At 44.4% G+C, this 15092-nt stretch overlaps 1 protein-coding gene across 2 annotated transcripts in view; it reads left to right on the plus strand.

Moving 5' to 3' along the window:
- Ces5a (carboxylesterase 5A) overlaps positions 1-3707 on the plus strand; it is a 29313-nt gene extending 25606 nt beyond the window's left edge. For both annotated transcript variants that reach the window (XM_085844279.1, XM_021170411.2), the window contains exons 11-13: positions 493-642; positions 3328-3400; positions 3479-3707. In XM_085844279.1, the coding sequence (XP_085700405.1) occupies positions 493-642; positions 3328-3400; positions 3479-3707 (452 nt within the window). The remainder of the gene's footprint in view (positions 1-492; positions 643-3327; positions 3401-3478) is intronic.
- Positions 3708-15092: the final 11385 nt, after the last annotated feature.

Below are 15092 nucleotides of genomic sequence, written 5' to 3' on the forward strand. Positions count from 1 at the left end.
GTGCATGTTTTTGCATGTGAGTGCCTGTGTGCTCAAGTATGTCTGTGTGACGTAGATGTGTATCCTTAGTAGAAGGAGATGGGATGGTTGCATATGTGTAGACTGTTTTGGAAAGAGGGAAATTCTGGATACTTCCAATCATCTGAACCAGGGTGAATGACAGAAAGTTTGTTTGTTTGTTTGTTTAGTTTTTTTTTATTTTTTGTTTTTTTTGTGTTTTTAGAATACTTTCCTTCTCAGCTTGTGCTTAGGGTTGTCACATCTTTGTCACTAGGGGTAAGGTGACTGCTATAGAGGGGAATTTCAGCCTCAAATAAGGAAGAAAGGGGGAGAAAAAGAAAGGAAGGTAGGCAGGCAGGCATGCAGGCTGGTTTATGTAACCTCTCTGAGCTAGAACACCTCTGGGTCTATAAATTTGGCCTTGACAGGTAGGGATGCAGGGCCATGCCTGCCTGATGTTTTTTTGTTTTTTGTCTTTTTTTTTTTCTTCAGATTCTGGTGGACCTGTCTATTTTTATGAGTTTCAGCACAGACCCCATTGCTTTCAAAACTCAAGGCCAGCCTTCGTGAAGGCTGACCACACGGATGAAATCCGCTTCGTCTTTGGAGGCCCTTTCCTGAAGGGCGACGTGGTCATGTTTGGTGAGTAACTGGTTGTGGGCTCTTCTCGAAGGAACATGGAATGTGAAAAGCTGTGAGAAGAGTCAATTCCTGAACTGCTTATGTAAAGTGCCCTGCACATCCCACCCCACCCCTCTGTGCAAGAGTCAGTAAGAGCTGAGCGCTGAGCGGATGGGATATCACCAGCTCAGTGGTTTACAAGTGTATACATGTTACACAAGCGTGTGTGTGCGTGCACACACACACACACACACAGAGGGTGGAAGAGGAGAGGAAGAGGGAGAGGGGAGGGAGATACTGAAAAGTTACAAGCAAATCCCCCATAGGAGGATTGCTAAAACATTTAGTTTAAAACACCATGAAATGGAGGGAGGCCCTTAATTCAGCCTTTGACAGAGGATAGAGCTTTCGTTGAGATTCGTGGATTGTGGTTTAGTCATGTTGTTTACCTATCCATCCTCATTTTAGAGATAATGGTGATGGAGCTACCCCCAAGGTGGTTTTTATTTCTGTTTGTTCTCTTTGTTTGTTTTTTGTTGTTGTCTTTCAAGGATGAAGCTAAATGATTGCCATAAAGCAAACAGTGGGAACTTAATACATGCTTTTCCTCAGCCGTGGCCTCACACTCCGGGTGAAGAGAGGCCTCTCCAAGCTAGAAACAATGATTAGCCTTAGTGATGGGGAGGTAAATTCCTTAAACTCTAGAGTCTATGAAGTCTGTAAGACAAGAACAAGCTAATAAAAACTTGAACTTGAATGGAAAAGTAGACATGTGGGTGGCCTTTAATGTAGGCAGCCCGTTCAATTTCAGACAAGGCAGAAGAGCAGCAGGCTACCCTTGGCTGGTGAATCATTCTATCCTAAATCAATCCTGATTTGTAAGACTGGTACATTTTAGCTGGTCTATTCTAGCAGGTGTGGGAAACAGACAATTTCATATGTTAGAAGAAGACCATCAACATTTTCAGTGTGAACAGTCCTTAGCCTAGCAATTCTGTGTGCAGAAGTTTTGGGTAATTATATCCACATGTGCGAAAGCATAAAAACATACACAAAAAAATTGCCTTCTCCAATAAAGATGAGATACCATGTAAATACCAGTGGAATGTTGGATACACATGCTACGTTTTATACTTATGGGCAATTAATTGCACATACACATGTTTGAACACTGAGTATATTATAAGTTTGTAAAAACAATTGGCAGATTAGCAGCTGACAATGTAGAAGTTTAGATAAAATTTCCAGATCCAACTTCTACAGAGAGAACTATTGGTATTCTGTCTAAACTCCACCCCCACAGGAAAGTCTAAACTCCACCCCCACTGTTCCTGGCAGTAGCTAGGTGTGCTCCTCCCCACAGTTACCTGGCAATAGTCAGGTAGACTTGGTCCACTATAAAAGGGGCTGCTTGGCCCCTCCTCTCCCTCATACATCTTGTCTCTCCTCTTGCCTCTTGCCCCCTTACAACCCATTCCCTTGCCCCCCTCTCCACATGGCCTTGGCTGGTCTCTCCTTCTCTACTCTCTCCTTCTCTCTGCCTTTCTCTGCCTCAACTACTCTCTTAACTCCCTTACCTATGCCCTAAATAAACTCTATACTATACTATACTATACTATACTATACTATACTATACTATACTATACTGGTGTGTGTCTGGTCCCTCAGGGGGAAGGGATGCCTCAGCATGGGCACCCCCTTTCCCGCACACCCCCTCAGAACATATTCTTATAGCTCTTTCTCTTTTTATGATCACAACAAGAACAAGGTGCAGAACATGTGCCCATGCAGGAACCAATGCGTAGAGAGGTGTGTCTACCTGTGCCATGTGCCCATCTTCCTAAACGGAACCAAAACATTGATACCAGTGCTTGCCTTTGAGCTGGCAGCTAAGTTTCTACAGGGAAGTGATGAGATTTACCTGTCCTGTGTGAGTTATAGCAAGTGAGGGAGAAGTGATTTAAGTGTGTGTGTGTGTAGGGGGAGGGGTTGCAGATGCTATATGTAAAATGACATTGTTTTATAGATAGTCTGTAATATCTTTGGAATTTATTATTGTCCTGGGGCATCTTGGAAACAACCTTTAGCAGATAGTAGTGGATGGCTGGAGAGAGAGAGAGAGAGAGAGAGAGAGAGAGAGAGAGAGAGAGAGAGGATGAGAGAGACAGATACAGAGACAGAGAGTAAAAGAAACAGAGAGACAGAGAGAGTCAAAGAAACTGAGAGACAGACAGACAGACAGACCTAGAGAGACAGAGACAGTCACACACACAGAGAGGGAGGAAGAGAGAGACACACACACAGAGACTGAGAGAGACAGAAAGTAAAAGAAACAGAGACATAGAGAGACAGTCACACAGAGACAGAGTCAAAGAAACTGAGACAGAGAGATATAGAGAAACAGAGACAGTCTCTCTCTCTCTCTCTCTCTCTCTCACACACACACACACACACACACACAGAAAGAGAGAGAGAGAGAGAGAGAGAGAGAGAGAGAGAGAGAGAGAGAGAGAGAGAGAGAGAGAGAGAACGCTCTGAGTCCAAATGGGAATGGGTAGAGCAGAGGACCAATGAGAAAGGTGTGGTCAGCCTGCATTGTATGGAAGCCAGGATTCCTTGTGAGGTGCCTGACTGGGCTCGCCGGTAGAAGGCGTCTTGGGGTCGTTGTGAAGCAGGTAAGCAGTTGTTTCTGTTCATCTCCTCCAGAGGGAGCCACCGAGGAAGAGAAGTTGCTAAGCAGGAAGATGATGAAATACTGGGCTAACTTTGCCAGGAGCGGGTGAGTGAGCCAGCCAGCCTCCCTGCAGTTGGTTGTCTGAGGATGGCTATCTTACTGGGTGATTGCTCTCACTTCCAGGGATCCTAATGGTGCCGACCTGCCTCTGTGGCCAGTCTACGATAAGAATGAACAGTACCTGGAGCTGGATGTGAACATCAGCACTGGGCAGAGACTGAAAGACCGGAGGGTGGAGTTTTGGACAGACACCCTCCCCCTGATCATGTCTGCTTCCAAAGCGCTGCTCAGTCCCACGTTCTCCTTAATCCTCCTTTCACTACTGTCGCCTGTCCTCTCCGTTGCTTCTTAGAAGTCATCAGTATTTGGTTCTGATTTTCTTATATCGAAGTTTCTCCCTCAGCCATTATCCCTGTTCCCAGTTGAGCTGCTTTCCCGGGGATTTCTGTGTGCTAATCTGCTTTAGCTGGTGTTTTATGGGCTTAGGGATGAACCTCGTAAAATTCTTTTCAACATCGAAAAAAGAAAAAATTCAATTTGTCTTGGAAGGTAATGAAATTTTCTCAATGAGTCTGGAGGAGGGCTGGCCCATTACTTGTCACAGAATGATCCCATTACTCATATGAAATAAAAACAGAATGCAAAATGTATGCAGGGAACACAATTTAATTTGTTCTCATAAATCCCCTCCCCCCAGCACTCAGGATGCAGCTATCGGATACAATAGGAGTCCTTTAGCCCCAGGGTAGTGCAGCTTTTAGTATGAGCCACGTCTTGTGGCACCTCTTGGTTTGAGCTGTGTCTTAGTGAGATGCGTGGGGGAGAGGCACCAGCTGGGAATGTTCTGCTCCGACATCATTCAAGGTCCAGGGGTGTGGAGGTCTAAAGCCAGACAGCAAGGGTCAGGCCAAGGACAAGAAGAAAAGAGGGTTCGATGATGTGGTTTAAGGTGATTCCCCAGTTCATCAAAGCTACACCAAGTGCATCATAAATGCCAGGTATGACCCCAAGGGGTACAGTGGGGTTTAGGAAAGATCCACATCTCTGAAGATCTTATGGTGTACGTTTAGTGAGTGCTCCTCAGGAAAGGCAAGGTGTGTTAAGATTTAGAAGAGAGGGAACTTGATTTAGAGCAAAGCTGTAGGCTCCCTTTGGAGAACTCACATTTACGAGAGAGAAAGGATAGAATCAAGTTAGCCACCTGGCAGAGGTGTGTGTGTGTGTGTGTGTGTGTTCTTGTCACCATTCGAAAAAAGTAAGGTGACACTCTTACTCCTATATCCCTCCTGTACCTGGATAACTGGTCACAGTGTCTTGTTTTTGCTGTGACTGCTTTAGGATTATACATTATGTACAAACAAGTTTCTGTGATGACAGTAACTGTGGATTTATCTGGCTCAAAGATCTCCAACTGACAGACTGGCTTGGACTGCCCAGAAGTACATTTTCAGACCATACCAAAAAAAAATGTAATTGGTAGTGGGCTATTTTTATTGGAGGAACTCTGTATTCAAAGCTGTCATTTCAACTTCTCTAGGAAATAAAAACAAATTCTGGAGTCAGCAGAGTCCTGATCGCATGTGCTGGGAACCCTTGGAGAGCTTTGGTACACGTTGGGAGACAGGTCTTCCTCAAGACTGTCTCTGATATCATTCAGGAAGCTGTCATGCTCTTCCACAGCCAGTCTCTCTCTGCCTCTACTTACTCTCTGAATGCACCATCCAACACTGTGGGCTGTCTCTAGCTCAAGTGGTTTTGGAATAGGTAGATCAGAGATACCTGGATCTCTCTATGGTTCTAGAAAGAGGTCCCTCCATTAGTAAGGGAAATGGAAAATTTCATGACCTCTGCAGTTGTTGAGAACTCTTTCTTATCTTAATGTTTAGAAAAACTATCGGCTAGAAGCACTTATTTAAAACAAAACAAAACAAGTTACAGGGTTGGGGCAGTCAATAGAGTCGATAGAGTGCTTGTTTTCCAAGTATGAGCAACAGACTCCACGTACAAATTTTTGGTGTTATAGTAAGCACCCCTAATCGTCATGTTGGGGAAGTGGAGACTAAAGGATCCCTGGGTCACTGGCCAACCAATCTAGTCTCATCAGTGAGCTCCAGGTCCATGAGAGACCCTGTCTTAAAGGGCATGGGCTGTATTCCTGAGGGAGGGTGACACCTGATACTGTCCTTTGTTTTCCACATGCACACACATGTGTCATCACATGTGAACACACTGCATTATGTTACTACTACATAAAACAATATTGCATTCTTCGTTTACACTGTCCATGTCCAGCATCCTTAAGTAGGGTTCTAATTTTGGCAAGTGCCTTTCTAGTGACATTTCCAAGTCACCCAGATATAGAGGCCTATCCCTTTCTCTTCACATGCAATCTGATGTGTTGTGGATTTGAAGTTGACATATACATGAAAGTTTGTGTATCTTAGGGTTACCGATGCAGTGAAGAGACACCATGACCAAGGCAACTCTTATAAAGGACAGCATTTAATCAGGGCTGGCTTACAGTTTCAGAGGTTCAGCCCATTATCACCATAGCAGGCATGGTGATGGAGGAGCTGAGAGTTCTACATCTTGTTCCAAAGGCAAACAGGAGAAGACTGGCTTCCAGGCAGCTAGGAGGAGGGTCTCAAAGCCTACCCCAAAGTGACATACTTCCTCTAATAAGGCCACACCTACTCCAATAAGGTCACGTCTCCTAATAGTGCTACTCCCTGGACCAAGCACATGGTGTCTTTTTGTTTGTTTGTTTGTTTGTTTTTGTGACTCCCCTCTTTGGGCTGTAGAGGGGTCATTTGGATGAATATTCTAATATCCAGTGGCTGACCAATCTCCAGGCACAATGAAGTAGAAGCTCCCTGCATGGGGCCCAGACATCTTTATTTTCAGTTCACAGATATCTGATGCTCACTTTGATTAAGAATCCACAAGTCCGCCACGTGGAGGAAGCAGCTCGCCCTGGCCCTGCTGCCGGCCTCCGGCCAGATCGCACTGCTTGAGATGGACTCGAGGCTGCACGAAGACCACTTGGAGCAGGTGCTAGAGGCTGCTGCCCAGGCAGCCCGAGGTGTGCACACTCTGCTGGACCTTGTCGTCTGGCAGCACGTGCAGGAGGCCTCTGTCTCACTGGGGGACTGAGTGGCAACCACCCCTTTCCAGAATAAAGGCCTGTTCTTCTCCCGAGCACACCTTACTGTACAGCACTTAAAAGCTGCTCAGGGCTCTTCAGCGCAGTTTGTAGTGCAGTCCCTAAGGGGAAAGAGCACTTGTGCTAGGAAGAGCAAGGGTGCTCCTGTTGTGCCTGCCCAGATATTAGGGTCCACAAAGACCCCTGGGAGTATGAATCTGCATGCAAATTCAGACTTTCTTCACCCTTAAGCTTGGACCTCAGAGTTTGTGCTGAGAGCCCTGAGCCTCAATTAGGCAGGGTTTTTATATTAATTTGATCAGGGAGCAGGGGTCTCCAGCCTGTCAGTTGCCTTATTTCGCAAAGAGTTAACTTTTTTTAAAATTTTTTTTTATTTTTGGTTTTTTGAGACAGGGTTTCTCTGTGTAGCCCTGGCTGTCCTGGGACTCACTCTGTAGACCGAGTGCTGGGATTCAAGGTGTGCACTACCACCGCCCGGCACAAAGAGGTATCTCGATGCACAGGGTTTGGTCAGTGATGAGCAATTTATCTGTAACCTTTGCAATGGTAGGCACTTTCCCTCTATTTCCCTGATTGGCTCTGGCCCAGGGCAGTTTATTCTTGGACTTGTTGGTGGTATTTCTATTAACCACAGTTCAAACCGGGGACCAACAAACTCAAGGTGGAGTCAGCTTACAAATTGGAGTTTCCCCCGTCGCCTATGTTGCTCACTCAAGTCCTCCAGCTAAGGAGTGTGCCATGCTTACACAGCCCATCAGGGACATGAGCACAAGGCCGAGGTAGCACTCAGCTGGCTATGGGTGTCCATCATTAAGAGATGACATTATGATGTAATAGCAAAATTAGCTATTCAGAATCAGCCAAATAATTTTAGTTTGGGGATCATCACAACATGAGGAACGGTATTAAAGGTCAGAATGTTAAGAACCAAAAAAAAAAAAGAAAAATAAAAAGAAAAAAAAGAATCCACAAGTCCATGTTCGGTCTATGTATACTTCCTCTTCAGAAGTCTGTTTTAAATCCTGGACTAGAATGAGTGTCTTCAGACATGTTTCATGTATCCTGGTCTGGCCTTGAACTCAATACATAATTGAGTGACCCTGTACTCCTACGTCCTAGGTGCTAGGATTATCAATATGTGCTTTCACTCCTAGATTTGCAGATGTAGTTTCATGAGCTATTTTGGGAATGATTATTATTTAATTTTAAAATAATATTTATGGAATCAAGATATTTTTAAGGGCTGAAGAAATGGCTCAGTGGTTAAGAGCACCGACTGCTCTTCCAAAGGTCCGGGTTCAAATCCCAGCAAGCACATGGTGGCTCCTCCCCTCCCCTCCCCTCCCCTCCCCTCCCCTCCCCTCCCCTCCCCTCCCCTCCCCTCCCCTCCCCTCCCCTCCCCTCCCCTCCCTTTCTCTTCTCTTCTCTTCTCTTCTCTTCTCTTCTCTTCTCTTCTCTTCTCTTCTCTTCTCTTCTCTTCTCTTCTCTTCTCTTCTCTTCTCTTCTCTTCTCTTCTCTTCTCTTCTCTTCTCTTCTCTTTTCTTTTCTTTTTCTGAGACAGAGTTTCTCTGTTTAGCCCTGGCTGTCCTGGAATTCACTCTGTAGACCAGGCTGGCCTCAAACTCAGAAATCTGCCTGCCTCTGCCTCCCAAGTGCTGAGATTAAAGGCGTGTGCCACCACTGCCAGCCCTGTGAGCTATTTTAATTCACCAACTGGGAGACCACAGAGCTTCCTTCTCATCTGCAATACATAGCAGCCATCTATGCTTTCCCTCATTGTACAAACCCAAAGGATGTAATAATTTTATTATTTGAAGCTAAATACGTTTTTTCTTCTTCTTATAGAAAGCCTTTTTAGCTATCCCACTCCCGATCTTGAGCCCCTTTCATTAAATCAAAACAAGATCAAGATTTAGGAACAAAACTCGTCTGTGCCTGTGAATCTCGTAGTGTCCAGCAGATGGCAGCATGACAACAAGGAAAAGGTGCTTCCTCCTGCTGGAGGCTCCGGACAGCTGAGCAATACTGTACACACCTAGGATGGAAAACAGGCACACTGAACTAGAAAGAGCAATATCTTCGTCTTTCATTTTTGCTGTAACATTTGGCATGGGAAGCGGTGTTCTACGTGACCCAAAAGGCAAGACTCACAAGCAGAAGAGAGGTTGATCAAGGTCTGAAGTGGTTTGTTTTGTACTTTCCGCAAAGTTCCGGAAGAGCTTCAGGTGAGGCCGAGCTTCCTCCCAGGCCGACCTTTTCTTCTGTTCTCTAGACGGTCTCCGAACTGAGGATCGTTTGCTCAAGTCAAAAGCCCAGTTCTCCTTTCCTCAGCCTCCTGCCAGAGATGCATAGCAGCTTCCATCTTTCTCAGAGGTGGGGAGAGAGTAAGGATTGTGCTCAGTCTTACACTGGGGAAGATACCATGCCTGGTACTTCCCCAGACATCTTGCCCACAGCTGAAAGCGAGGCCATTTTGCTCATAACCTTTGCTTCCTGCTAAAGTTAAAAAGTGTGGTGCCTCATTTGTTCCCTGGGAAGGAAAGGGTAGAAAAACAAACAAACAAACAAACAAAAACTAGAATGGCAACAGCAACAAAACAAGAATAAGGAGGAGGAGAAAGAGGAGGAGGGAAGAGGAGGAGGGAAGAGGAGGAGGAGGACATCGTTGTCATCATCATCATCAGCAACAACAACGACGATGTACGTTGCCATTCGAGTATGTCAAATTACAGGACACTCTTACTGAAGAGCGTTGGCTGGAATGGATTGGAGCTCATGTGTAGACTTAAGGGTGACTACTAAGGGAACCTGCCAGGAACAGCGCTGTGAGAGGGAGAAGGCAAGTGTGCAGCGTGGGGAAGCAGCTGAGCAGTGCATAATGTGCTTGCGAAGATAAGGTTGCTGGAATACATGTGAGAACCTATGGGGACAGCTTTCATGCTCTGATCTGCAGGAAATGATTAGGAAAAAAGCCAGAAAGTCCTATTAGTCCATCTTCCATTGCCATAACAACATACTTAAGGCTGAGAGGCTCGCAAAGATAAAAAGCTTATGGAACCCACAGTCATGGAGTCCAAGAGCGTAGTGTTGGCAACTGCTTGGCTTTGGTGAGGACTTCAGGGTAGATGCAGATGACACTGCAGTCACGGGAACATGTTCAGAAGAGAGCTCCTGCGGGGAAGATAGTCTCACCTGTGAACAGCAACATCAATCTATTCTGTCCTTCCACATTCAACAAATACCACAGCTGAAAGAGTTGGAGAGTCGGATACCCTGTCCAAATTCTGTCTCCTGGGTGGAAGCAGACTCAGAGAGAAGTCTGCTTTGCTTAAGCCTTGAATTCCTGGCCTGATTTTCCTCAGGGATGGACTGGGACATGGCAGTTGTAAGCTGACATAAATGCTTTCCCCCTCAACTTGCTTTTGTTGAAGGTGTTTAACACAGCAATAGCAACTTCACTGTGCCCAGCACAGAATCTAGATTCTGGAATTGTACAGAGAATTAAGCATCTGGCCTAAGTTCTGACAGCAGTCGATCACTGAAGCTCAGGAGGTGACTGCAGTGACTGTGACTCTTGACCAATCTAGTGCCTGTCACCTAGCTGGCGATAGTGGTCAAGACGGTTGTCTGTATGTTCCCAAGTGACTATCGATGGTTCCTTTCCCACACAAGTAGTCTGTTTTCAGGTATGGATCATTTTGCAGACAAAGAAGTAGGCTGTTAGTGTTTCCCCACTTACTAATTTTTATTTTGTCATCATTTAATTTTTTTTAGTACACTGACATGTTTCCCACAATTACCTTTAATTTATTGCATGTAATACTGGTTTTCCATTTATAAAAATGAGTGTCTGAAATTGAAAAAATAATTAGTGCTTTTAAGGAACTTTAAAGAAGACACAGTGATGGAAATGGTGTGCTGATATGGTGTGACCCTTCAAATATAAAGCAGAACGGGTGGGAGTGGGGGAGGGGGTTGAGTTCAGGGAGAAGATGCCCCTCTGAAAAGCATGCCCAGCAACTTATTTCCTCTCCCTAGAGCCCCTCTCCCTGCAGTGCATTCAGCTGTGGATTCATCAAAGGATGGTTAAGCTGCCGAAGTCAGTCCCTTCATGATTCACTCAGCTCAATAGCTCTGTGACTTGGGGCCAAGTATTCAACACTTAAAAGATTTAGTTAGCCATTGATGAGGGAACTAATGTCAGTAGCTTGGGGAAAGTGCATGATCACATCTGAACTTGAAAGCCTAGCACCATCAGAGATACCAGGCCACAGAAGCTGGGAGATGTATCCTAATATCCTAGCTGAGCAACTTTGGGGCTTCAAGTTGCTCTACAGTGTTGCACCTTCTTCTTAGGGCCAATTATATCTGACTCTGAGGCTGGAGTTCTACAATGGAGGAAGCCTTATATATAAAGTTGGATATGTTTATGCACATCTGCCATGGATTTGTTACAGACTGTTAGGATGAAAGAGAATAGCCATGGCTTGGTGGTCCTAAAGGACTTCTTAGAAACTCTTTGAAGGAAGGTGGTGTTTTCTGCTACATTAGATGATGTAATTGGTTTATTTATGCAGGGCAGTGATTGAGTTTTGGGGACAGCACATCCTTAAAGTGAGCACAGAGAAGTCAGAGAATTGTTGCAGTATCATGATGCACCTCTCTCTCCCCTCTCTCCTCCTCTCCCCTCCCCTCCTCTCCTCACCTCTCTTCTCCCCCTCCTCTCCCCCTTCCCTCCCCCCCCTCTCTCCATGGCTTATGGTGAGTCCCCTGAAACACAAATATATAGAAGCCCTGTTCCAGAGAAGAGGTGGGAAGAAATGTAAGGGATGATGGTATTGGTTCTGTAGCATGCCTTGCTCTCTGAACTCAGACTTGACGTTGGAGGAGTTGTGTCCAACCAGTCTCAGCCGTGAAAGATGACACAGAAGACCATAAAATCCCTGAGATCTCTGCAGGCATCAGGCTCAGAAGGCCAGTGTACTAACTGTAGGCTTCACACAGGGGGATTAAAGGAGATTAGATTCATTTTCTCCTCAGTTCTTAGTCTGGATCTGAAATATCTAAAATAGATCTTTAAAACATTTGAGCAGGGGCTGGGGAGATGGCTCCACAGGTAAAAGCACCAACTGCTCTTCTGGGGGTCCTGAGTTCAAATCCCAGCAACCACATGGTGGCTCACAACCACCTGTAATGGGATCTGATGCTGCCTTCTGGTATGACTGAAGACAGTTACAGTGTACTTATATAAATAAAATAAATCTTAAAAAGAAACCAAAACAACAACAACAACCCCCCCCAAAAAACAACAAAAAAACCCCAAAAACATTTGAGCAGAATATTAAAGTATTAACCAGTTCCAGCTGGAACACATGTCTAAGTCCAGCTCAGGCTGTTGTCTGTGTGTCCTTTGGGCAGACATTTGTCCTTATGTGTTGGATGACCCTGTGTTTAAATTAGGGTGAGTACTTATTAGGCTGTAGTGAGAAGAAAACCAGTGCTTGTTTCTAGAACACTTAGAATAGGCTAGAGGAGGATACACACACAGGACATGAGTATTGGCCAAAGGCATCAGGTCATTCAGGAAGTATTGGGTCATTCAGATAGTCTGTGGGCAAAGGTCTTTATTGTGTTTTTGCTGAAAGGAAATGGGAGGTAGAGGAAACTGGTATCTAGGGCTGATTATGTGAGGTTATTTCCGATGACTTTGGGGCACATGGGCTGTTCCCAGTTTTCTGGTGTTTAGTTTTGGGTGACGGGAGTGTGGATTCTGGAGTGGGTGGATACAGGGAATGATGCATCCTCCAAGCTGCAGCAGAAGAGGAGGGAAACAGAATCTATGGTCAGTAGGAATGTGTGATGAGGGGCCTTGTCATTACATAGAGGGAGAAACTGAGGCTCCTATGGAAATGTACTTGCCCAAGGTCACCTGAAAATCACCTCTGGACACATCTCGGATTCCAGGATCTAGTCCAAGGCTCATTTATCAGAGTCACGACAGCAGATGCCTCTACTGGATATTATCTTCTTTCTGGACATGTGCCACCATGAGAGGCCTGGTGCTGAGTGCAAGGCAGAGCTAGAAGGACTCAGACTTCAAGTGGGACACTATTCTGGCAATGCTGAGCTATTTGTAATTTTAGGAGTTCCATATGGTCGGCTTTCAAATCCTGCTCATTCATCAGTTAATTAAGCATAATTCATCAGTTAATGAGCACCTAGCAAGAGTTTTTATTTTTTGTTTTTTTGTTTTTTGTTTTTTTGGCATTAGTTGTAAAGGGATTGGAACCCACACCTGGCATACAATAAGTGCCTGGTGTGTGTACCTGTGTACACTTCCTGTTACGTAAATGGCAATTGCTCACTGCCTTTTCTTTGACCTTCCTCATGGAGTTTATCCCCCATGGAAATCACCAAGCACAAAGGCAAGCCGCAGGGCTGCTGACCACAGTCACCCGGAGCTGTGGTGAAGACTCAGAAAGCAGGAATCTGGGTTTGTGGCTTCATTTTTGGAGTCTTTAGTGTTAATGATTATGTTATGGTGGGGCTATGTTCTCTAGCTTAGATTAAAATCATTTTGAGTCAGAACACGATAAATTGGGCACTATCTGGACATGACTCCCTGAAAGTTCATAGCAGTGATATTTATAATATTAGCAGCCACCATAAAAAAACAACCTAAATAAACACAGCATGGAATTGGCCACTGGCATTATGACACTTGGATTCTGTATTTATTTATTTATACTAAAGAAACAAATTTATGCTAAATAATTTCTTCAACACATTCTATTAGTCCATATACTAGGTAATATTTTCTTTATCAGGAGTGTAGTTCATCACTATAAATTACTACTACTAATAATTACTCAAGAAAAATTCTGAGTAAATAAGAGAATTAGAGGTTCAGATATTGTTTTTAAAACTTTTCCATAAGGCATTCCTATTATGTGGTCTATTATTTTGTTAGGCCATATCTAGAGTGTTAATTTTGTCTCTGGCCACACATATGTTCCTATCAGGAGTCATCTAGGAAAGGCTAAGGCTAAGAAGCGCCCTACTGTTTTTGCATGATCTGCCATGGGTGAGCTCTAAGGGGCAAGGCCTGACTTATATGTCTTTCTTGTCACCATTACATAGTCCAAGGATTCCTGGGCATTGGCACCTACCCTATTGAGCAGATTTCCTGCCGATCAACAAAAGATGAACTTTCACAAACTAATGCTGTTTAGATGAATTAATGATTTCATAGAATCTTGATTTGACTCATATAATTTTAGGAAGAAAGTTTTAAGATGGTCTTACTTATCTTGCTAGGAAGATGTAGTAAAGTTAAAGTCAAGGCTAGAATGTGCCCACTCCTCATAAATAGTAAGTAAAGACTGCATAATAAGAAACACAGTGAGCTTTTATCATTACACTAAAAAGAGATACAGACTTGGGACAAATCTGCATTCAAGGAAAATATTCCGCTCCAAGGATGAAGCCACAAGTGTATACTATGATAGGCAAGGCCATGTAAAAACTGTTGCTTTGAACTTATGAGCTTACAGTATGAAACACGGCTTTGAACTTGTTATGGATACCTTTCTGTAACCCCCCTTTTATGTGACATTTTATCTATGAGGTAATCCTTTCTTACACAGAGATTTTTGTTTTGTTTTGTTTTTTTGGTCTACAAAGCTATAAAAAGACTGATAACAATAAAGAAAGCTGTTTTTCCACTTCACCCAGTGTATGTGTGTGTGTGTGTGTGTGTGCGCGCGCGAGAGAGAGAGAGCGCGCGTGCGCTTGTGTGGTCTGTGTGAGTGACTTCTTTCATTTCTTTTCTTTTCTCTCTGGTACAGAAAGAGTTAATGAGCTCTAATCTCTCACCTGGTCAGCGAGGGGCTCCTGGCTGAGAATCCAGAGAAAGGGGTTCTAGCAATAAATCCTTTCACTTAATCCCCTGTAGCCAAATAATATGTGCTAATTGCCAGATATTAGTGTTTATTTAAGCACAGTTAAAAAGAGAGATAAAAAGTTAAGTTTCCCCGGTGCTTACTTAAGCATAAAGAGTTAAGTTCCCAGTGTTCAATATAACAGAAAGTTAAAGAGAAAAGAATCCAGGAATTTTCAGCCACAGAACAAGCAAGAGAGTGTTAAGTTTCCAGAAGTCAACAGTTTCTATCCCCCAGTACAGTTAGAGAGAGGCCAGGGATAATCAGTTGCCAGGAGTGTCCTGGCCTGGAGCAGGTTGAAACAGGGCACAGAGTAGGACTCTGGTGTGACTTTAAAGACTGATGGTCCCCAGACGTTCTAGCTCCCTAACTATACTGAAAAGCTCATGATAAGTCCTGAAAACTTTCTTGCTCTTTCTGAGGGTGAAAGGCTGCTGGCTAAGGTGATTGACACCTGCAGCCTAACAGCAGGCAGCTGGGGGTGCGGGGGATTCAGTAATGTGGCCTTTGTTCTAGTCCAGCAGGAACTGGGAGGCTCTAACTTTAAATTGGTAGGATGGGGGTCAGGATGGCATTCCCTGTGAAGGATACCCTGATGCAAACAGAGAGTATTGAAGCCAGACAAGGACAGGTC

This window comes from Mus caroli, unplaced genomic scaffold, assembly GCF_978045245.1.
Source record: "Mus caroli unplaced genomic scaffold, Mus_caroli_1 scaffold_10, whole genome shotgun sequence".
NCBI classification, from domain to species: domain Eukaryota; kingdom Metazoa; phylum Chordata; class Mammalia; order Rodentia; family Muridae; genus Mus; species Mus caroli.